Here is a 25,998-nt window from a genome sequence, read left to right as displayed (position 1 = left end):
ATGGTTCATATTCGAGTGCTTCCCAGTCAAAACTACAAACAGTGTTTTCATGTACAAACTTATGAGTCATTCAACAAACATCCAGAGTACTGTATCAACCAAGAGATATACATCTTCAGAAGTCTTTCTTTCCATATATTTTCAGAATAGTCAGGAACTATTAATTTCTGTGATTTGTTTCTACATAATTGGGTTAATAAAATCTGTGTTGTTGAAAAAGACAGCTTGCAATAAAAGCCACCTTTTACAGAGCATCACATTCTCAACATATTTCTGATATTAGCATATGACAGATGTAACTGAATTAATTCTGACCTGCCCTTCAAACACTTAGCACATTTTTGGCATAACTAGCTATGACAAAAATTGCATCCAGCAACTGAGTTTGGCTAGAAATGTCTTTCATATTAAGTACAGCAACAAATAAAATTATGTCCCTCACTAAAAAAACTCACACTCTTTTGGGCATCCACAGTTTGTTGAAGTCTTATCACATGACAACAGTTTTAATGTCTACATAATGTAGTATATGGCACCATTTTACGAATTTACAGAACTCTTTTAGGTAGCCTGATGAGATTCAGATTAAAAATTGGAGTTCTCCAATAGTAATTACAGTAAAAATTGCCTATGAGAGAGACACCTATGTAAAACCACATCAAATAGGTGAAAAATTTCGCCATCTCATAATCCATATTTCAAGCAAACCTACAGCACCACTTGTAATGTCTGAAATGGATGGTTATGATGACAAATGAGTGTAAAGAAATATAACATTAATGGCAACGAGGTCTAGTAACATACTACCCCATTTACTGTTCATTTCACAATAGTAAGCAAGAAGAACAATTGCTGTTATGGCTCTATAACATAAAACATTCATGTGGGGTCCTTTTCCTCTTTTTAATATTTCTTAGATTTTTTGCGATTCTGTGGAAAGTGGTTTTCTAATGGCTTGTTTTGTTTTGGTAGCTTCTTAGATTCACTATTTTATAAAGTGGGACACAGAACATTTGTTCCACTGACAGCACAGGATGGAAGCCAATCTTATCTCCTTTACACTTTACGTAAGTAATGCCTGGGCACCAGTTTCCTGGTACATTCTTGTTTTTAAATGACTTCTTACCCATAATTGTAATTTATTGTTCCATCATTACAATACATACTAGAAAATGGAACAGTATTATTCCAAAACTGGTGGCAAATAATAAAATTTAACTGATCCAACAACTGTTACAGTTTTCCTCATTCTGTGAGAACCTCTATAACATGTCACATTACTCTGATTTTCCATCATGGTTATTTCACAATGTGCATGTGGAAGGAAGTAATATGATAACTGACTCTTCTTGGAGCATCATCATCATCATCATCAGTTATCTGCTATATTAGTAGGTCCTTTGCCTCTCCATTTTCTGCGCTCCATTGGAGCATATTCTCTTGGAATTCAAACAATCATTCTCTCTGTGATGCACAACACCTCTCTTGGAGCATATACCCCTGGAGTTTGATAAGCATCTCAATGACACTCTTTGCTTACTACTTGAATCTGCTCTTCTTTGGATCTTCATCATCCCCTCATATGATTTTCACACTTCTGGGCAGTACTCAAGAATCAATAAAATAAATGTTTTGTAAGGCAGTTCATCTGGGAGGAAATAATTTTCTTTAAGATTATTCTAATTAATCTCAGCCTGGTATCTACAACGAAGGAAAAGACAGATTGCTACTTACCATAAAGAAGACACATTAAGTTGTAGACAGGTGCAATTAAACAACACTTACACAAAGTTTTCAGTCACAGCCTTCAGTAGCAAAAGAGAAACAGAGAAACACACACTATTCATACACACAAGCAAGCACACCTCACACGCGTGACCACCAACTCCAGCAATTCCGGCCAGAATGTGACTATCATGTGGGGTGGCAGTAGCAATCTGGAGGGGGTGGGGAAGGGGAAAGGGAAGGGAAAGGGGAACGGGAAGGGGAAGGGGAAGGGGTAGCAGTGTACAGGTGGGGGACAGAGGAGCACTGTCTGGCGGAGTGTGCAGGGATTAGAATGCCAATATGCACAGTGTCAGGAGGTTGTGGGACAAGGAGTTGGGGAGAAAAGGAGAGGAGCAGGGAAAGATAGGTGGGTATGTTGGCAGAGAGCAGCAAACAAAGAGGTTGGGAGACAAGAAGGAGGAGAAGATGATAGGTAGGACAGAGAGTGTGGAAACTGTTGGGTGGAAGATGTGGGGACAATATGTTACGGTAAGTTGAGACTGCAATAATTACAAGAGCAGAGAATGTGTTGCACGGATAACTCCCACCTGCACAGATCAGGAAAGCTGATGGTGGACGGGAGGATCCAGATGGCTCGGATAGTGAACCAGTCATTGAAATCCTGTATATTATGCTCAGCTGCATGATGTGCGACACGGGGATGGTCTGCCTTGCTCTTGGACACAGGTTAGCGGTGGCAGTTCATCCTGGTGGACAGCTGTGCAATGGGTGCAGCAGAGCTGGTAAATGACAAGGCTGCTTCCACAGGTGGCTGGCCCCTGATGGGGTAGGATAAACTTGTGGCTGGACTGGAACAGGAAGTGCTGGCTGGGTGGACTGGGCAGGTCTTGCACCTCGGTCTTCCACAGGGATATCATTCTTGGGTGGGCGATGGAACACCACTTTAGAAGGGGTGGGAAGGATCTCGAGTAGGATGTCCCTCATTTCAGGGCATGGTGATAGGTAATCAAAGACCTGACAAAGGATGTGGTTCAGTTGTTCTAGTCCAAGGTGGCACTGGGTGACAAAGGAGCAATCCTTTGTGGCCATTTCTTGGGGGTGATGGGAGGACTGGGAGTGTGAGGAGAAATGGCACAGGAGATCTGTTTGCAGACTAGGTCTGGGGATAGTACCTGTCTGTGAAGGCCTTGGTGAGACTCTCAATTTACTGAGCAAGGGAGTTCTTGTCACAGCAGATACACCATCTATGGAATGCCAGCCTGTATGGGAGAAATTTTTTTTGGTGTGGAAGAGATGATAGCTGTTGAAGTGCAGGTACTGTTGGAGGTTGATGGGTTTAATGTGGATAGAGGTGTGGATGGAGCCATTAGAGAGGAGGAAGTCAATGTCTATGAAGGTGGCACACTGGGTTGTAGAGGACCAGGTGAAGCAGATGGGAGAAAAGGTGTTGAGGTTGTGAAGGAACAGAGATAGGGTGTCTTGGTCCTGAGTCCAGATCATGAAGACATCATCAATGAACTTGATCTAGACAAAGGATATGGCATTTTAGATGGCTAGGAAAGTTTCCTCTAGTAGATGGCCCATAAACAGGTTGGCATATAAGGGTGCCGTGGATTTGTTTGTATACCTTTCCTGGAAAGGACAAGTACGTGTGGGCTAGGATAAAGTTAGCAAGGTGTATGAGAATGAGGTAGGGGGTTTGGAATCTGAAGCATGCTGCGAAATGTAGCAGGGTTGCCAAAAGTTTCCCCAAGTAAAGTTCCCTGATTTCCAGACAAGTTTTAGCATTTTTCCCTGACAAAGTTTGAGATCTCTAGGGCAAGTAGACACATAAGTTGACAAAAAAATGTAAGGACTTCTGTACTTCTAAACGTGTGAGCAAAAATCTTAAGTATTAACATCAACATCTTTTGTAATGAACTGTTTTTAGATGGAGAAAGCAAGGCAAATGATATGTCTGTTTCATTAAGGCCACTGGTGTTATTTTACTTCAATAAAGCGAAACACATTTGGTGACAAAAATATGAATTTTGTTGGAGTCGCAAGACAGATTTAAAATACCTTCACTGTTTTCAGAAATAATCTCAGAAAAAGGTAGGTCTCCTGAAAGAAATGTATAAGGTGAGGAAGAGTTGTGTAAACCAGCACTACAGGTGGCTGTCAATCAAATGTTGGTTCTACTATGTTCATTATTGTCAGTTATTACACACTGTCTTATGTCTATTATTCTACAGGTATTGTGTGATTTTTCTTTCAAGAAACACATGAGTAAATAGTGTACCAACTGCGAGTGACTGCCATAATTTTCTTTTTCTTATCGTCCATACTTTCTAATATATAAACTACTTTCGAAGTGGCAAAATGTACTAGAATAAATTAAATGTCTATAAAATGCCACACTGTACAATGTACATTTGCTTCAGATCAGCAGCCTGATCCATTAGAGATCCCCACAGAACTGGCCTGTGGTTTTGGCCCACCATGGAAGTCCACTCGTGTGGCCAGCTATTAACATGTCACTGACACTATGTTGATGAAATGAGATCGCAGTGATCACCCACACAACAGATAATGTGTGCAAATACTCAGAATCAATACTAATGAGGATAGGTAGCAACTCTCCATAAAGATGATTGCTGAACCACGGACAGGCACATAGGTAAGACAATCACACTCTCACAACTAAATTTTTGGCCATAGCCTTTGTCAGAAAAAGAGAGTGCACACACATTCACATAACCACTCTAACCACTCAGACACAACTCATGCACACATGGCCGTTGTCTCCAACAGCTGCATCAACAAGCTCTGAGAATCAGATACAAACAAACCACTCCTCACGTCCTGCCTGCCTCTCATTGGCAGCTGCTAGGCTAGCAGCAAGCAGTGATGGGATGGGTTGGAAGGGGAGAAGCAGTAAGAATGAGAGTAGGGAAGTGGCACATGTACTCAGCTGCGCCCAGCCAGTGACACAGCATGACATCTCAGTAAACAAACAATTTCATAATTTCATGCTACTGAGACAAAAATGAGATTTTTCCAGTGTTTTTTTTTTTTTTTTTTTTCTTTTTCAAATTCCCCTGATTTCCCTGATACGTTTGAAATTCCCTTATATTCCCTGATTTCCAGAACTTTTGGCAACCCTGGGTAGTGTTCAATAATAGTAAGACCATGGGCATGAGGGATGTTGGCGTAGAAGGAGATGGCATCAACAGTGACGCGTAGGGATCCAGATGGTAAAGAGGTGGGGACGGTGGAGAGTCAGTGAAGGAAGTGGTTGTATCTTTGCTGTGGGAGGCTAGATTACAGGCAATTGGTTGGAGGTGTTTGTCAATGGGGGATGATATTTTTTCAGTAGGGGCACAATAACCACCGACAATTGGTGTCCAGGATTGTGGATTTTGGGGAGCATGTAGAAGGTGGGTTTGCAGTGTGTCATAGGGGTGAGGTGGGAAATGGATTCAGGGGAGAGGTTCTGGGAAGGGCCTACGGCTTTAAGCAGGGATTGGAGGTTGTGTTAGACTTCTGGGTTGGGATCACTCTGAAAGAGTTTCTAGATGGAGGAACCAGAAAATTGCTGGAGGCCTTCTGCCAGGTAGACACTGCAGTTCATAACAACAGTGGTGGAACCTTTATCTGTAGGTAGGATGATTATGCCAGGACTTGTTTTAAGGTTGTGTATGACTAGTCTTTTTTCTGCTGAAAGACTGGTATTCTGAGGAAGGATTGTGAGGCTAAGCTGGAGGTAAGGACTAGCAGGTGGTCAGATGGGAGGGAGGGTGGATAACGGTTGGATAGTGGTATGAACCAGGAGACGCAGGGTTCACTGTTGGAATGAGGTTGGTTTTGGGTGGAAGGACAGATGAAAAGAAGTGCTTCCATTGCAGGTATTGGGAGAAGGAGAGTAGGTCTTTGACACATCCAGCATGGTTAAATTTGGTTGTAGGGCTAAAGGCGAGGTCTCTAGAGAGGACTGAAACTTCTGTTGAGCTGAAGGTTTTGGTGAAAAGGTTTCTCTGTTTCTCTTTTGCTGATGAAGGCTGTGGGCAAAAGCTTTGGGTAAGTGTATTTTAATCGTGCCTGTCTGTAACTTAATGTGGATTCTTTACAGTAAGTAGCAATCTGTCTTTTCCTATATTGTTGATATTCCTACAGGGAGTTTCCATTGTTTGATTCAGGCTGGTATCTACTTCTCCTAGCACTAGCTCACCGAGGATGTTCAATGTTATGGTACTTTGGATGGTTTCTCTCATATATTTCACATTTGTTAATGTTTCCAGCAATTTATCAACAATAATGTAAAGGCAATTACACCTTTCCTCGGCTTCTAACACCTGTTGCCTCTGGGCCCATGCCTTAAATCCCTGCAGCAGACCTAGGTGCAAGATGTGTCCCATACAACCTCCCATTACCAGTCCAGTCCTGTCACCAGCACCAATTATCCCATCAAAGGCAAGGCCGCCTATGAAAGTAGCCATGTGATCTGCCAACCCCGCTGCAACCGCTGCACCATGTTCTGCATGTGTTTGGCCACTAACAAGTTGCCTGTCTGTAGGAATGGCCACCACTACACTGTGTCGCTGAGCATTCTGCCCAACATGATGTGCTTGACTGCTTCACAGACTGTGCGACTGAAAGTTTTTTATCACCAACACCAGCTTTTTTGGATGATATACATAGGAACTCTCCCTGCAACAAATCCTTCATTCTCTTAACAACCTCCCCCTGCCCCCCTCAACCTTCACTACCCCTGTTCTCCACATAGCTAATCCCTTACCAAATATCACTCCAGACCTAAACATGCCTTCTATCCTGGCAGAGCACCTGTGTAGCCCATTTCACTTGTCCACTTCTCTCCTGCCCTGCCCCCAAGCACAGCCTCCTGATGCTGTAGCTAGCAACCCACCATCCTGTACTCTGCATGTCCCTGCTCAATCCCACATGCAGTACTAGCATCTTCACCTACCTGAACACTGCTATCCTTCCCCTCACTGCCCCACACATGTACCCCACTACCCATCACAGTAAAGATCGCTGCTTGCCTCAGACGCAATCGCTGTTGGATGTTAGCACCCAGAGAAAACAGTAGCCATGTTTGTGTTTCAGTGAGGCATTTGTGAATCTGTGTGTGTTTTGTTTTGTCCACATGATGAAGGCCTTCACCCAGTACTCCTGTAATGTGACAAGTAACTATCTTTTCATGTTGTTATTCCATCACACTTTTGATTATGCACGAAACCTTCATACATACGTCTCACGTGCCTTACTGTCGTTGCCATAGAATAACAAAGAGAAATCAACTTTGAGTCACAGATGGTAAGACACAACACTCTGGTTATTGATAACACAGTTATGCAGAGTCATGACTAGCAATCAAAACATCCTGGATCCCAGGTCTGAACATAGCCACTGCTTAAATTTTGAATAAAAATCATCGGCAATGGCAGGGTAAGAAGTCACTCTCATTTTGCATACACCTTTGTCAAAGAGGGTGGAGGAGCAGACAGATGTTCAAGTTGATCTCCTGCATTTGCGATGAGAAAAGGCAGATGCATCTGCAATGACCAATGGCGTGATGGTGCAGAAGCAATGTAAACCACTATATTAAAGACAAATAAGATGTGTCCACAGGAAATGTGGCCTGTAAGTGAAATATTGTCATGTCACTGCCAAAAGACTCTGGTTTAGTCCCCAATTGGATCTACAGGAGGGAATTTCCAAAGGGAGTGGACCATGAGAAAAAGATGGAATAACCAACAAAAAGAGCAACGTTCTATGAGTTGCGACATGTGATGTCAGAAGTTTCAGTGAGCTAGGGAAGCTGGAAAATCTGAAAATGGAAATGCTAAGGCTCAATCTAGTTATAGTGGGGGTCAGTGAACTGAAATGGAAAGAAGATAAGGATTTACAGAATGCCAAATATAGGGTAATATCAGCAGCAGCAGAAAATGGTATGAGTGGAGTAAGATTTGTTGTGAATAGGAAGATACAGGAGAGAGAATTATTGTGAACAGTTCAGTATTGGGTCATTCTCATTACAACTGAGAGCAAACCAATGCCAATAGGAATGCTGATGTTGCAAATAGAAGATAATGAGATAGAGAAAGTAAATGAGGATATTGAATGGGCACTTCAATACATAATGGGAAATGAAAATCCAATAATGATGGGGGGTTGGAAAGTGGTTGTAGGGGAAGGAGTAGCAGAAAGGGTTACAGGAGATTATGGGCTTGGTAGTAGGAATGAGAGAGGAGAAAGACTAATTGAGTTCTGCAATAAATTTCAGACAGGAAAAGGGAATACTCTGTTCAAGAATCACAGCAAGAGGAGATATACAGGGAAAAGCCCAGAGACACAGAAAAATTCCAGCTGAATTACATCACGATCAGGCAGAGATTCTGAAATTAAATACTGGATTGCCTGCTGCTCCTGCTGATATAGACTCAGATTACAATTTAGTAATGGTGAACAGCAGGCTGAGGTTTAAGAGAATCACTGTGGAAGGAAGTTGGAAATAAGTACTGAGAAAAAATGAGACACATTTGAAGTTCATGCAAGATGTTGATACTGTGATAAGGAATAAAACAGTGGACAGTTCAGCTGAAAAAGAGTGTACATATCTCAAAAGAGCTATCACAGATGTTGGAAATCCAAACATAGGCATTAGAAGGGTAGCTTTGAAGAAAACTTGGGCAACAGGAGAAATACTTCAATTGATCAACGAAAGGATGAAGTAAAAAAATTTTCACAAAAAGACGGGAATAGAGTGATCACTTAAAAGCAAAATAAATAGAAAATGCGGGGAAGCCAAGGTGAACTGGCTGCAGGAAAAATGTGAAGAAATAGAAAAGAAATGATTGTCGGAAGGACTGGCTCAGCATATAGAGAACTCAAAACAACATTTGATGAAATTACACGCAAGGGTGGCAAGATTAAGAGTGCAAAGAGAATTCCATTGTAAAATGCAGAGAAGAGAGTGAATATCTGGAAAGGGTGCACTTAAGACCTCTATGAGTAGAAGAAATTGTCCAGTGATGTGATAGAAGAAGAACCCAGAGTGATGTGGAAGAGATACGGGATCCATTATGAGAGTCTGAATTTGAAAGAGCTTTGGAAGACTTAAGATCAAATAAGGCACAAGTGATAGATAACATTCCACAGGAATTTCTAAAATCATTGGAGGGAGTGGCAACCAAACTACTGTTCTAACTGGTGAGCAGAATCTGTGAGACTGAAAAAACAAAAAATTATTACTGACACAATTCCACAATTCCAAAGACAGCAAGAGCTGATAAATGAAAGCACAATTGCAAAATCAGCTCAACAATTTATGCATCCAAGTTGATGACAATAATAATACATAGAGGAATTAAAAAGAAAATTGAACATCTGTTAGATGAAAATCTGTTTGGCTTTAGGAAATGTAAAGGCACCAGTGAGGCAGTCCTGCCATTTCCCTCGATAATGGAAGCAAGACCAAAGAAAAAGCAAGGCACAAGCATAGGATTTGTCAACACTGATAAAGCTTTTGACAATGTAAAACAGTGCAAGATGTTTGAATTTCTCAGAAAAATAGGATAAAGCAATAGGGAAAGACAGATAATATACATGGTGTCCATAATTACAGTTCCAGTTTCAGCTTCAATATGCTGTAGAAAGGGAACAACTGCTCAGAATAATGCCAAATTTGAACAGCATATTATTGCACAGGAGAAATGCCACAGACAAAAAAATTAACAAAAATGTTCCAATAGATGGCACTGTAAGCGTCTTCTCATAAATGGGGTTGGCTACAAGTGACAGATGAATTGCAATATGACGGCTATGGTTTGAGTTGCATATTCACCAGCCGTACAGTCAATGTGCATGACAGCACAAGTTTGGCAGTCAACATATGTGGCACTACTAGTCAGGTAAGCCCATCCACCACAGCAAGGTCATATGAAATTGGCCGGAAAAAATTTGTTTTTAATTGTCCTGAGGCCAAAAACAACATGAAAAACAAAATTTCATCTGTTTTTAATTCTTCCGGAGCCAAAAACTGCATAAAAAGCAAAATGACATTGGATTTTAATTGTCATGTAAACAAAAACTGTGTAACAAGCAAAACGACATCGGTTTCTAATAGTCACGAGATTGGTGCAAGACATATTCAATTTGCTATCTACTGTTTTCTGCCATCATGTTCCGTGTGTGTGTGTGTGTGTGTGTGTGTGTGTGTGTGTGTGTGTGTGTGTGTGTGTGTGTGGTTTGGGGATCTTATGGGACGTTATTAGCACCCTAACAATGATTAAAATAAACGAATGTGGATAAGAACGAAAACTGGTCATTTCATGTGCATTTTCCATGTCAGATCCAAGTGTCTTGAGGGACATGCTCAGAATGTGTCATGTAATGTATGCCTTCAATTCAGCTATGTTCATAATTGGAGCACTGGAAACATCTTTAAGATAATCCCACTACCAGGAGGCACATGGATTACAATCAGGTGATATGGGTGGCCGGCCGTAGAGGAATGACGGTTTATAACTCTAACATTTCTGAAATACCTCTGCAGCAGCCACTTCTCTGGCAGTGCAATGTGCAAAGAGCATCACACTACATAAAAATGACCTGACCCATGCATTCACATTGCCAAAGTTTTGGGATAACGCTGGTGCACAAAAGACTGACTTGGACAGTGAGATCGAGTTATCACAACTATCCCAAATCAATTCATACTTTCCACCTGCACTACTGATGGCACTGTGATCTGCGAGTGTCCACCCCAAGACAAGCTCCAGAAAGAAGCCATGCCCTCGAGGTGATCACTGCATCAGCTGGCAGGATACTGTAGCCGATCTAACTGATATAAGCAGATGCTCCACCAGAAACAGCAGTTCCCACTGGTGCTCTGTATGATCTGCATATTAAGCTGGCCGCCTTGTAACAACAATGACCACTTTGGACCAGGACTACTCTTGAACCATGAGATACTGTACATCTTGTTCATCATCAGTCTGTCTAGTGATTATGGAACAGTGTTAGTAATAAGTGTAAATCTCAACAAGACTCTCATGGTGTCTACCAGCGACAGTGCAGATAAAAGGGCAGGAAGGATTTCTCTCTTTGAAAAAATATGACCCCAAAGAAATTGGTGCCACAACCTGCACCACAGAGTCACTTCTGCAGAATGAAGTGGTACTGGCTGATGTGCGTGCAGATTTTCCATTGCCTATATCCTGCAATTCAGCACACTGACATGTCACTGGAGATGGAAATGAGCTTTGTCTGTCCATAGGATGTTCCACGGCCATTCACTGTACACTTTCATGTGAGCAAGAAATTCCGAAGCAAATGTCTGTCTTGTTGGCAGATCAGGAGGGAGCAACTCTTGAACACAGGTGACCTTGTATGGATAGCAACGTAGGATGTTTCATAGGATTTTATGCAATGTGCTCACAGGCACGTCCAACATTCAGGGGATTCCTCGTGCACTGCATATTTGTAAACCACCACATGGCTCCATCTGCAATGGCCACATCTTCAACAGATGTTGGATCAACTGTTTGTTTATTTTGTTGTAGGGAGCAAGAACAACTAGGGTCATATGCACCCATGTCAGAACCATAGAACACAAAGATGAAAAAGGAGTTAAAAATGACTACACGTTAAGCCCAATCAACAGAAGGAAAGGCAGCTACTAACAAGGAGGTGGGGAAAGATCTATAAATACATCATAGAGAAACAGAGGTCCTGAACAAAAGATAAAATGTCCTTTGCCATATTGCTATGGTGGATAAAAAGTGAAAGGCGGTCAACAGCCCGAGCATCATTCGCTAAAGTGGCCGATAACTCAGATGACAAACATAAATGAGAATGTAAGTGGTTAAAAAAAAAGGGCATTCCATCAGGACATGGTGAACCGTCACAGATTGAGGGCAATGAGCACAAAGTGGTGGGGGAGCACCACTCAACAAATGGCAATGGCTAAAAAGACAGTGCCCAATACGCAACCTAGCTAAAATGATCTCATGGCAAGAAGGCAGAGAGGAGGTCATTCAAGCTGCTGAGAGACGCTCAATTCCCCACCTCCCTTGAAGGGAGGACCAGTGGTGATGCCGAAGTGACACCACCTGCTGAGAGATAACACAGAGATCATTGGAGGGAATGGGAGAACTAGCGGGCCAAGGTACGAGGACTCCAGCCTTGGCGGCAGCATCAGTGGCCTCGTTTCACATCAAACCGATGTGATCAGGAACTGACATAACATCGCAGTGGCTCCATCAAGAGTGAGCAAGTGACAGCTTTCTTGGACCCGTTGCACTAAGGGATGGATGAAGTACAGCACACACAGGCAGAAACCGCACATACCTTGAAAACTTGGTCTCTTAAAAATGCCTGAAGGAAACGGGACATGCATCCATGGGAGCCCCACATGTAGAGAATACAGAGGATACCAGTCCTGCAGCAGGTGTCTGGCTTTCTCCAAATCGAAAACCACAGCCACAGTGTGATATTTCCGCACAGAAAACCATTCATGACATGGGTGGACAATGTCAGTAGTTGGTCAACTGCACAATGCTGTGCCTGAAATCCACACTGTGCAGTGGTTAGTAAATTGCGAGACTCGAGCCACCATAGCAGCTGGGCATGAATCATATGTTTCATAACCTTACAAACACAGCTGGTGAGAGAAATGAGATGGTAGCTAGAAGGAAGGTGTTTGTCCTTGCCGGGCTTAAGTATGGGTATAACAGTGGCCTCACACTTGCATCCGGGGAATGTGACCTCCCCCCCAATGCGATTGTATGTATGGAGAAAGTGCTTGCCCCAAAACAAAGGTTCTGCAACATCTGAATGTGAACAATGTACGGCCCTGGGTCAGAGCATCGTGATGAAGTGAGATCATGATATAGCTCCCTCATAGTAAAGGGAGCACTCATTTCCAATGGAGGAGGGCAGGGTGATAGTGGGAAGAGCTTGAAATCTCTGCAAAATAGCGGCATTAGGTGCTGGAAATTGGGGAATGGACCTTGGTCCCAGAGTATCATCGGAGGTTGGACCAAGTGACTGACGAGGGAGTGGAACTGTTAAAAGAACTACTAAGTGAAATCCAGTTAGCTTTTTTATCCCAAAGAATGCGACGACACTGTGCACGCAACTGTTAACAACAAATGCAGTTTGCCATCATACGATGACAGTTAAAAATGTGGAGAGCATGTTTCAGTGCACGAATTGTGACATGGCATGCCTCAGTCCACTAAGATACCAGGGCACAGTGAGGTAAAGAGGAAGTGCAAGGAACTGAACATTCTGTGGAGGTAAGGATAATGTTTGTAAGACTTTCTACCTGGTCATCACAACTGGGGAAATGTTGTTCGTCAAAGGTTGCCAGCGAGGAGAGAAGCCTCCAGTCAGCCTGAGAAAGCTGCCATTTGGGTGTGCACATAGGAGGAGTAGAAGTCAACAAACAGATAGCACACGGAAAATGGTCACTCTAGTACATGTCAGACACAACGGACCACTCATCCCCCTGGGTGCTTGCATGTTAATGCAGATGAGGTTAAGTTGATTGGGAAGATCAGCCAAGAGGGCACCTCTGGGACAGGTTCTGGGACAACCCCAATGGGGATGGTGTGCATTAAAGTCACTGAGCAGCAGAAAGGGGTGAGGGAACTGCCCAATAAGCTGGAGAAAGTCTGCCCTGGTGTAAGGCAAAAGGTAAAGTGAAGAAGGAAAATGCAGACTGGAACAGATTGAAGCCAGTCAGTCAGAGAATGGGCTGATTATGAACGTCATCCCAGATGGGCAGCATGACTCCCTCATAACATGGAATGCCATCCTCAGGGGGAAGGCCAAAGTGGATGGGGAAGAAATGCGAGAGCTCAAAGTGAGCGTGAGGACACACGTTAGGTTCCTGGAGGCAGAGAACAAGTGAATGCTGTGATTCTAAGAACAGCCTCGAGTCCTCTTTGTGAATCGAAGGCTGCAAACATTCCGTTGGAGGTGAGTCAGGATCAGGGAAGGGGAGGAGGGAAAAACTGAAGGGGTGTCACCTCGGTGGCTGCTGAATGGCAGTCCTCAAAGACTCACTGCTACAGGGCACAGAGGCTGGAGAATCCTGCTCCATGAGATCTACAGAGGCTTTGGCATTCTCCCTCTGCCAATCTGCAGAGCCCAGGGCACAAAAATGGTTGGCAGTGCACATCAGCAACATAGAGGTCAGCTGGGTGAGGGTATCACATGGTGACACTGCTGAAGAGGATCTCAGAGTCAGAGAATAAGAAGACCATTTGTCTTTGTTTGATTTCTTGGACAGAGGAAGACCCCAGATGTTTGTTGGCTGGAGGGACATAGGAAGTCTTTGCGGGAGTATTCCTTTTGTTCTTTCCGTCCTGCCGGTTGCGTAGCTGGTGACTTTGCCCCTTGTGGTGAAAGTTTAGTGGCTTGTTGCACAGCTGGAGGAGGAGATGGGGATGCTACCATGACACTGGCCAATTTTACAACTGCAGTGCTGAATTTGAGGTCGCATGTCTGCATGGCCATGTCCTTCATGGAGCAAAATATAACAAGAACAGTACTGTAAGTGCCAGATGGTAGAACGCAGGGTCTGCGACTAGCCAACAACTTGCGAGCAACCGGGTAAGGCATTTTTTCCTTCACCCGGATCTCCTAGACAACCCGCTCATCTAGATACATGAGACAATCTTGAGAGGTGGCGACATGGTCGCCATTGCAGTTGATACTGCGGGCAGAAGGAGGCAGACAATCACCCTCATGAGCATCCCTACTACAGTTTACACATTTGGCTGGGTGTCGACAGGATATTCAAGTGTAATTGGAATGATGACACTGGTAGCAGCGCATCATGTTTGGAATGTACAGTCGGACTGTTATAACTTCATAACTTCCTTTGATCTTTGATGGAAGCAGCACTATATCAAAAGTGAGAAAAAGAGTTCGTGCGGGCACTAAGGATGCTTCTACCTTTTTCACTGTCCCATGGACTGCAATGACGCCCTGATCTGGGAAGTACATTTGGATTTCTGCCTCGGTCAGACCATTGAACAGCCTAGTGTAAATAATGCCATACGAAGACTTCTGCATTTGATGGGCTTCTACACAAACAGGACAGCCATAGAGGAGTAAAGCTGCAAGCAGTTGTTGAGCTTGAAAACCAGAAGCAAAGTACCAATGCGTAAACAAGAGCACGATTTCACAGAGCCAGCAATTGCATCAACAACTTTCGGTATAATAAATGGGTTGACTGTAGCAAAGGTCTGACCACCTTCAGTATGTGAAACCATGAGGAACTGTGAGGTAGTTGGGAGGGTCTCTGAATCATTAGCCTCACTCCATTTACATTTTGTAGAAATTGACTGTAAAGAAGGTGATTGGCTCATAGCAAGAAAATCCCCACGTCTCCGATGGCACGCTCCTTCCAACTGGGGGAGGGGGGGGGGGGGCCCTCAGAAGGGGGCAAACGTGCCCTAGGTGACTGTTCACACCTCAGGTCAAACCTCCTGAATATCTGACAGATAAACCAATTGGCAATTTGGGAAGCTAGCACCTCAGGCAATCACCCCTCCCTGGGCCTGGTCCTTACGGTGAGGGGGGGGGGGGGGGGGAGGAGGGGGGGATTACGTGTGAACCCTACCTGTCAACCAAGGGTTGGGAATCATGCATTACGCAGTCATCTGTCACACATCAGATGCATGGGCTGGCCTTCAGGAGCACACAGGGAGAAAGAAGAAAAAGAGGAACCTCAAATGCCGAAGTAGAGGAAGGATAGGAGAAGGGGAATGAAGAAAGAAAAAAACGAACAAAAAGCACTAGAGAGACTGTTCTGATATTGACTACTGAAAATGTAGAACACATTTCCTAAAGCATCCCAGACATCTTCCGCAAGGGAGGGGAAAAAGAAGAGCAAGAGTATAGACGTGCAGCATGGAAGGGAAAAGATGCTACAAATGTTGGAGCCCCATGGTAGTCAGGCACAAACCCACCAAAGAGCAGCGAGCCTCCTGGGGTAGGGGGTGTCAGATCAACTACTTTCCTCGCTCTGCCACACTGCACTTCAAAAGAAACTGTCTTTTTGAATTTTGTAATCATTTTCTCCGCACCCTTACAGACATCACACCAAAGCATTTTTTCATACTCTTGAGTGTCCAGAACTTCTGCAGGGCTACTGGTACACAGTCACTGTCATTGGCCACTGTTCTTGTACAAGAATTTCATCAGCAGCATGCAACCCTTCATGTAGCCAGTCACATTGTGCATCTCAGATGCAAACTGAGGAACAGCTGTGTGCCACACATCTGTTGTTGTGCATATTCTGAACAGTGGTTTTATTTCTACTGTATTTTGAAACTGGAATTTAATTTTGGACACCCTATACAATATGTAGAAGAAGCAATGTTCCATTGAGAAATGAAGACTAACAACAAAGTGCTCAGATTAAAAAGGCTGTTATGACAGGGCTAAAGTAATCCACCCCTACTGTTTGATCTATACATCAAAGAAGCAATGACAGAAATAAAATAAAGGTTCAGAAGAGGTATTAAAATTCTGTGTGAAAGGATATCAATGATAAGATTTACTGATGGCATTGCTATCCTCGGTGAAGATGAAGAAGAATTACAGGATCTCTTGAACAGAATGGATTGTCTAATGAGTGCAGAATATGGTCTGAAAGCAAACTGAAGAAAAACAAAAGTAATGAGGAACACTGGAAATGAAAGTAGTGAGAAATGTAACATCAAAATTGGTGATCATGAAGTAGACAAAGTTAAAGAATTTTGCTACTGTGCAAGTAAAATAACCAACAACAGATGGAACTACAGGACATAAAAAGCAGACTAGCACAAGCAAAAAGGACATTCCTGCCCAAGAGAAGTCTATTAGTATCAAACATAGGCCTTAATCTGAAGAGGAAACTTCTTAGAATTTACATTTGGAGCACAGAATTGTACAGTAGTTGATTGTGGACTATGGGAAACCAGAACAGAAGAGAATCAAAGCACCTCAGAATTGGTGCTACACAAGAACGTTGAAAATCATGTGGTCTGATAACATGAGGAATGACAAGGTTCTCTGCAGAATTGACAAAGAAAGGAACACATGGAAAACAATGGCAAGAAGAAGGGAGAGGTAGATAGGAAATGTGTTAGGCTCAGGGAATAACTTCCATGGTACTAGAGGCAGCTGTAGAGCGTAAAAAGTGTAGAGCAAAGCAGAGACTGAAACACATGCAACAAATAGTTGAGGATGTAGAATGCAAATGCTACTCTGAGATGATAAGTTTGGCATAGCAGAGGAAATTATGGCAGGCTGCAGGAGTGGAAAGGGGGGGAGGAATAACAATGAAAAAAATTAGCCATAATTAATAAATCTCACATTTACCAATTAAGTACATCCACTGTTTTAAATCTGCGGTCACACTGAAAGAGATATTTTGACATTTTATTAGTATTACACTAGCTGTATCTATTGTAATGCATTGGGAATTACACTTTTGCAAGACTCCCCATTACTCTTTTGCCATTTTCCAACTTTAAAAAAAAAGAATCATTTCTGGATTGTGCTAATCCATATCCCTTAGAGATGTTAAGGATTCCACATTCTTTTTGTTTTAAAAACGATGTAAGTGCTACCCTCTCATACCTTTCCTATGGTCTTGGTGAACAAATTCAGGAGGAGTGGTGTTCAATGAAACACATACACATTCGAATGCATGTTTTCTATGATTTCACTAAAATGAATGCCAGGTTGACTCTTTGAAAATGACATAGCCAACTTCATTCTCCATTTGCTGTTCAGTCAAAGTTGTACATCATGACCTGTGAATTTTAATTAAGAAGAAGTCAAACAATTTCAGATCGCATGAATAGGCACGCTGACGTTACTAATGAAACATTCTGTGGCAAAATATCAATAGCTCTCTCAGCTTTGTATTCAATCCTTGGTTGTGTTCAAGAAAGTAATTAATTTTCCTTGACACTGCACACTTTGGAATATCAGAGAAAGCAAGCCGAGTTAAAAAGAGTGTCACTTAATGCTCAGTAGTCACTGACCACGAACTACTCAAGGAAACAACTACAAAGTCCTGTCTTCATGAGAAAAGAGGTGAAGGGAGCACCCTTCACAGAGTAAAACCTAACACTGTATTTTCATTCAATTAGTGGTATACATCATGGTGGTATAATAGTGTCTTAGGGATATAATAATGTCTTAGTGGTTGTGTGGTATAATAATGTCTTAGTGCAAACAAGTAAACCATTGATTCTTTAAAGAAGATTCCACTACCATGTACAAAACAGTTTCAAACTCCTGATTACGTTACAAATGAGTTAATGTGTTAAATATCTGACATTAAGCTTGCAAGAGAGAAAAAGTTTAGAAAAGGTTTGAAATTATGTTTAGAGTTGATTAGAAGTGACTAAGTGCTCTCACTATCAAACACTGGATGAATATACCTGTTTTAAGCAAAAGTTAGTTTGTCATGCATCACAATGTTTTCTGATGCCATATGTCCTGAACTAGGTGTCATACAATGATACAGTTTTCGAGGTACATATGTGGACACTGTCTGCAAAATGAGTTAGTAGTAAAGAATTAATAACTTAAAATTTATTGTAGCAGTTTTAGTGCATGAACAGCAAAAATGTGTATGCAATAAGCTCATTTCTCATCGTCATTCTGTCGGGAGGTGGGGGGTAAGAAAAAGTTTCATAAACATTTGAAATTATGTGAAGTTTACTGCAATCTGCAATTCACTAAATGCTCTCATTCTCAAGACTGAATATGGTCTGAGTATTTACACATGTTGAGCTACACTGCCTCAAAGCAAACACACACTTTCCAACATAGTGTTTGTCTTAATGTGTTAAACCTTTACCAAAAGGCTGCATCTCTTAATGAGTGGATTATGCCAAAATAATTCAATAATTATGCAAAATATTGAAGATCAAATTTATGTTGTCCTTGGAATCCATTAGAAAGGCAACCAGCAGCTGTGGCTGTGCACCATCACACAGAATCATGAACCAGGTTAGACATTAGTAGCATAGAATTATAGAGCATTGTGTCATAGTTACATTTTCTTAGTATCTACTCTGCTGAATTTTTCAAGCATAAACCTTTGTTGCTCCATCCTTCTGGCTTTCTTCTGCAACTGTGAGTAAATATGACAACCAACAGGCACACCACTTAATGAAACAATGTTCATTTAAAATCATTCATACCCCAGTCAATTCAACATTAGGAGTCCACTTGACGTGTAAATCACATTATACAGTACATCAAAGGTGAAAAGCTGGCCTTTGTCAATAATTTGAATATTTGGTCACAGAAAATATTCTCGAATTACAATATATATTGAGAATAGGCACCTGTGCATTCACGTGCTCTTAAAATCAAATTCATACTCATTTTACATATTGTACAAAAAGCCCATGGATAAAAATCACAACCAGACAAGACATCATTATTGGACTACTGTGTCATTATCAACTTGTGACACAATCTTTTGCAAGAATACTGGAGTTTGGGAAGACAACTTTACGAATCATCTTAAGTGAACAATTACGGATGTAGTTTAAGCTATACAGATGCTTTTATTCAGAGAATGTGGCAAACTTTACTCAGATAACTTGGAGAATGGCGAAAAGACACTCACAGCTGTTTCAAGCACCAAGCAACAACTGAAGCTGTGACAATTAATTATATCTGTCATGTGGTCAAAAGAGTGGGTAAATGGAAAAACGGAAAATCAAGTATGGCTTACAGAGGAGACCACTCTTATCTTGAACATAATTTATAAGGGTTCTCGGCAACAGATGTCCTCAAGTATTAATGTGTTGCTGCATCAATGATGTTGTTGGACACCCAGTGTGTCATCTCAAGAGAGATGAAACCAAATTCTGACAGCACACTGAAAAGGGAAGACAGGTATCTTCTACATTTCAGACATTTTTATAATCATACAAAATCAAGCCATGAGAAATATATTTTGGAATACGACTTGTTTGTTTATGCCTTGAGGTTTTTCACTCTTCCCGTTATTTCAGTGAAATATACTGAATCAACACCTTTGTGACGTGTGGTACCAACATTTAACATTATTTTATTTCTGAGTTGTTCTATGTCAATGTTGCTGAAAAATTTTGACATGGCCCTTTTACACTGTTTCAAGTGTATAGGAAAATACTATTTAACCAGCACTAGAGAGCATAAAATAAAAGAATACATTGTGAACATACGTGCGATCAGAGACTTTATACTCAGTGCGTAGCTTGTCAGCCAACTTGACTTCTGACAACATCAACAACCTGTACACCGTGTCTCGAAGTGAGGCACCTGCAAACTTGGTGCCCATTTTTTCTTCCAGTTGTCGCTGATATCGAGAGAGACGCAGCTGCTCCTCACAAAGGCTGGCACCAAAGTCATTACGTGCCCTTCGGTATGCATCTTGAGCAGCTTCCAGTGATGCATCTCGTGACTGGTTCTGTAACATCAGCTATATTACTACTAATGCTGAAATTGAGAGATCGTAAGAAATGCACAGTTTACAAATACAATGTGGAATGTGCCCATTTTACAAATTTACAAACAATATCTTGAACGGTCATGCTTCCTAGATAACTTAATTCTTTAAAGTCCTATACTGTAATTCTCAAAACTACAACATATGCCCATGGTTATTCTCATTTCAGCTACTGATCAGCATGTCCTGCATTTTTCTGTTAACTACCCCATTAATTCATCTTAACAGCACTTCTTAACTCTTCCCTTATTTCTATTACAGTACCGACATTGGTACAGGCTAAGAGGCACAATCACCCATGAAAACAGGCATGTTATAAACAAACTCTGCTGCAGCTTGTATATGGCTTTTTATGTGGATGTTTGCTACATCTGTGCCCTGAATAGCTTGCATTATACACTAGCAAAGACTTCACCTGCATCTGACTTTTTTTTTTTATAAAAAGAAAGAAAACCACTCACGAGCAATCAAATACACATGAAATAAAACAGTTCACCTTGCCAGCACAAATTCACTCTATACTGTGCAATGCTCTAATACCTACCTCACTGGCACAGTGCATATGTGAGTCGGCTGCTTACTGGATCTCATTTGGACAACTCTTTGGATTGCGAATACAAGGATGCTTGACAAACTTGCATGACACGGACTGTCTGGAGTCTTCTCTTGGTATGTGTCTACAACTTTACGTTGACCCAACATGGATCATTTTTGTGAACTATCAGGTGATAATTGTGTATCTCCTTACTGTGTAATAAAGCATGTTTGTTACACTTTAACAGGTGTAACAGGCAGTGGCTTGTGTACCCACTAAAATTGCCATGTCAGAAATAGGAATTACTGTCCAACACAACATTAGTTTCTGCAATCCATTTGGTCACAACCTCTGCTATTCTCATACTTAAATCCATCTCTGTCTCAATCCCTGACCAATTTTCACTCCAATTTTCACTCCTACCCCAATATGTTTCTTGCCTTGTGGTCCACACTGCTCCACTCTAGCTATCTCACTCAATAAAGGTAAAAAAAAAAACGCTGCATTTAGCTGCTTAAATTTTTAAACTGAAGATTGAAATATCTTTGCTTTCTTCAAATTTAACTGTCTTCATTAACTTTTTCAGATAATAATCAAACAAAATTGCCAATGAACTGCAGTTTTGTTTCCTTGCACTTTTAATGCAAACTTGGCATCCTTGTTTATTCCCTCGTATCGTTTGCTCAACAGATTTCATTTTTCTTCAGAATTTTGGACATCTTATTCAACCTTACATTATCAGAGGCTTGTGTGTTCTCCCTGTCCAATCTTCTTCCTCTCTTCCATCTTTCTTTCTGGTTTTCTGTATATAATTCTATTTTGTAACTGACATGTGTGAAGCAATTTGGTTGTCCAATAACATTGCTATAGTTCATAATGATATTAGTAACTTCAATGGTATTGTCTTTAAGGTCACGTCGCTAAATGCTCTGTTAAAGTCTTATCACATTACCACATCATTTATTTCTTCTGTATCATTTTTGGCTACCATATTGTTATTTTTTCCTACAACTTTTATAGTAAAGGCACTACTGTGTCTTTATTTAGTGGGTTTCCATAAGCAAGTTGAGTCTGCATTTATAAATTTCTGGTAAGATAGCCTAGAATGTTTCACGCATGTAGGTAATTGTTACTTAATTTGAATCAACATAGTACATAAGGTTTAAAATCATTTGTCCTGGAAAAATAAGGGTGACCCTCAGAAGTTTGTTTTTGTGCAATAGACCCCTGATCATTAAGTAAAATTAAATATTAGTCTTAAAAGTAAGAACACTACTAACCCAATTCGAGTGGTTGCAGATGTTATATTGACAGTACAAAACCATCAAGTGAATAAGAGCACTTTTGCTAAAGTGCATACAAAATTAATCAGATAAGACTATAATCTTGATGTACGAGATGTGGTCAAAAGGTAAGGGGAATTATTGTTTTTCTTAAGCAATCTTTATTCATTCAACAACATCAACTTTTCCCCATTCCATGTAATACCCCCACCCCCAGATATATGGCAGAGCTTCTTCCAGTTTTGAAAGTACTTCTGGAACTCATTTTTCATTACGGTTTTCAGCTTCTTCAGCTATTCTGTTTTTACCTCAAAAACAGTGGCAAATCAATGTGCTTCTATGGTTCTCTTCTTTAGAAGTTCTAGATCATTGTCAACTTCATTTGGCAATTCCTGAGTGATGTCTATGCAACATCATTTCTTGTTGAAATTTGGCAATTTTGGAACAAACTTTTCTTCTAGACATTTCATGGCCAAAATGCCCAAAAAAATTGCTTGGTATGAGTCAAAGGATATGCTGGCATCTTCAGCAAACTCTCTGACAGTGATGCAATGATTTTTTCCAGAACCATTTTCTTTACTTCTTTCACATTGTCATCACTAATTGATGTGCTGGGCATCATTGTGGCTGTCTTCAACGTCTTCTTAACCCTCTTTCAAATGTTTATAGCACTCATAAGCTCTTGTCTTACTCATAGCAGATTCCTCAAAATTACAGTTTTGTTAGTGGTGGGCATGATAAGACATTCTGTGAAACATTACTAAATGCCTCCTCTGAAAACTACCTACAACAGGTATTTAGGAACCCCACTCATGAAAATATATTGGATCTAATGGCAACAAATAGACCTGACCTTTTTGAGGATGTCTGTATCAAAACTGGTATCAGTGACCATGACATGTTTGTGGCAATAATGATTACCGAAGAAGAAAGGACAACTAAAACAAGCAGAAAGATATGTGTGTTCAGTAAAGTAGATAAAAGATCATTAGTGTCATACCTCAGTGAGGAACTTGAAATTTTCAGCACAGGGCAGAAGCATGTAGATGAACTACGATTCAGCTTTAAAAGAATAGTTGCAGATGCATTGAATGGATACATACCCAGTAGAACAATTGATTAGGGGACGTACCCTCCATGCTACACAGTCATTGTAAAGAAACTTCCATAGAAACAGAGATTACGGCACAATTGATGCAAAACAAAGTTTAAGGCTATATAGAGAGAAATTCTGAATAAAATGCATTTGGCTGTCAAGACAGCAATATGTGATGCCTGTAATGACTGTTGCAGCAGAATATTGTCATCAAATGATATTTCACAAAACCCAAAGAAATTCTGGTCATATGTAAAGGCTGTTAGTAGCACAAAAGTTAGTGTCCAGTTCCTATCAAATGAGACAGGAACTGAAATTGAGGGTAGCAAAGTGAAAGCTGAAATGCTGAACTCCCTTTCCAAATGTTCCTCCACAAAGGAAAACCCTGAAGAATTGCCCCTATTTAATATGTGTACCATTGAAAGGATGAATGAAATAAGTATTAATGTCAGTGGAAATATTATGAAAGATAATTGCTATCACCATACAAGGGGGAACCCCCACCCCCCCCCCCCCCCAAAAAAAAGAAGAAAAAACTGAAATTGCAACATTGCCATGGGTGGAGCTTGTGTAGTACACACTTCTACCACTAGGCGTATACAGCACAGCTCATAGCTAGTTCAGTGCTGCCTGTGTTGCTGACCTGGCTTGTTCTGTTCACCTGCAGCAATTGTTTTTGCTACTGCTGTTTTGTTCCTGTTCTATTTTTTATGATGGAAAGTTTAAGTGAACAATGCGTAGCTGTGAAATTTTGTTTTCTACTCAGTAAAAATGCTGCTGAAACTGTTTTAACCCTTTTAGTGCCAAATACGATCTGATCGTGATCCAGATTTTCGGCGAAAAATGCCAGTAACGATCTGATCATGATGCCTTTCTCATTCGCTAGGAAATACCTACAACTTTGCCTTCAAGCGGGAAAAAATGAATGAGAAAGGCATCACGATCAGATCGTTACTGGCATTTTTCGCCGAAAATCTGGATCACGTTCAGATCGTATCTGGCACTAAAAGGGTTAACATTGAAAACAGCTTACCAAAATGATGCTATGGGAAAACCCAAGTGTATGAATCATTTGTGTCATTTAAAAATGGTGACATGTTGATTGATGACAAACCTCATTCTGGACATCCATCAACTGCTCAAATCAATAAAAAAAAAAAAAAAAAAAAAAAAAAAAAAAAAAAAAAAAAATAAAAAAAATAAAAAAAAAATCAGAAGCTTTTGCTCACAGACCACTGACAGACAATTGATCAACTGTCAAAGATTACTGGGTTGTCTTGCAGCTTGGTTCAGTCAAAAAAAAGACCTATTTGTGGCTGACAAGAGACAGGTTTTTTTCACCACAACAAAACACTAGCACACACAGCCATCTTTGTTAAGACAGTTTTTGGCTAAAAATGGCATGGTTCCATTACCTCACGCACCTTAGTCGCCTGACCTGGCTAAGTGCAGCTTTTTCTTATTTCCATGAATGAAACGGGGCATGAAAGGACACAGATTTGACAACACTGAAAAGTCAGGAAAATAGTGGGGAGGAGCTGTCAGCCATTTCTGAAGATGATTACAAAAAGTGTTTCAAATAGAGGAAGCACCGGTAGGACAAATATATTAGTTGTAATGGGAAGTATTTTGAAGGGGATAAGGATGTTTTGTAAACAATTTGAAAATATATAGCTTTTAAAAAATAATTCCTCTTTCCTTTTGAGTACAAATTCTTTGTCGGAAAAAAAAGGACACCACCCGCCCGCGCGCGCGCCCACACACACACACACACACACACACACACACACACACACACTGGCAACTGATGCCAAACTACACGAGCAGCACATGATGGGAGAGGCAACCGGGTGGGAGGAGGAGGGATAGCAGGGTAGGAGTGGGGGATGGTGAAGTGCTGCTAGTGGGGGCATGTAGGGACAAAGTGGAGAGAGTGTAGGACAGCTAGGTGCAGTTGGGAGGTTAGACAGAGGGCAAGTGGTGATGAGAAACAGCTGAAATCGTTGAAATAGAACAAAGCTACAGGGTGTGATTGAATCACTATCAGACTCTATATTGAATTTGCAACTGAGGGAGCCCCTCTTCTTACTACAATAAATCGTAGAACCGTTGAACAAAAAGCCGTGAACAGTTCTTGGAAAGAAGCACAGGTCACACGGGTCTACAAGAAGAGGGTGATCCACAGAACTACCATCCAATATCCTTAACATCAACTTGCTGCAGAATCTTAGAACATATTCTGAACTCAAACATAATAAGGTATCTTGAACAGAATGACCTCCTCCAAACCAACTAGCATGGATTCCAAAAACATCGATCATTTGAAACCCATCTCACACATTCCTCACATGACATAGTGAAAGCTTTGAATCAACGCAGTCAGGAAGATGCAGTATTTCTTGAGTTCCGAAATGCATTTGATTCAGTACCACACCTACACTTGTTCTTAAAAGTATGATTCTATGGGGTATCAAGTGAAATTTGGGGCTAGACTGAGGACTTTTTGGTAGGGAGGATGCAGCATGTTATCTTGGATGGAAAGTCATCATCAGAAGTAGAAGTAACTTCGGGTGTACTCCAGGGAAGTGTTTTGGAACCCCTGCTGTTCATGTTGTAGACAATATCAATAACGACATCAGTCTTAGGTGACACAGTTACATGGATGAAGTACTGTCTGAAAGAAGTTGTATAAATATTCAACTACGAAAATAATCAATTTTAATAATATAATGTACAATTACATTACATTGCATAAATATTCAGTCAGATCTTGATAAGGTTTCAAAGCGGAGCAAAGATTGGCAATTTGCTTTAAATGTTCAGAAACATA

The 25,998-nt window shown here is 41.1% G+C and overlaps 1 protein-coding gene across 1 annotated transcript in view; it reads right to left on the bottom strand.

Annotated features, from left to right (window-relative positions):
• The window catches only part of LOC124619390 (vacuolar protein sorting-associated protein 16 homolog), a 216,150-nt gene that overhangs the window by 12,642 nt on the left and 177,510 nt on the right, over positions 1-25,998 (bottom strand). The window contains exon 13 of the mRNA XM_047145737.1: positions 19,971-20,215. Within this exon, the coding sequence (XP_047001693.1) occupies positions 19,971-20,215 (245 nt within the window). The remainder of the gene's footprint in view (positions 1-19,970; positions 20,216-25,998) is intronic.

The sequence above is a fragment of the Schistocerca americana genome, chromosome 6, assembly GCF_021461395.2.
Source record: "Schistocerca americana isolate TAMUIC-IGC-003095 chromosome 6, iqSchAmer2.1, whole genome shotgun sequence".
Lineage (NCBI taxonomy): Eukaryota > Metazoa > Arthropoda > Insecta > Orthoptera > Acrididae > Schistocerca > Schistocerca americana.
This window is presented reverse-complemented; position numbering and strand designations above follow the sequence as displayed.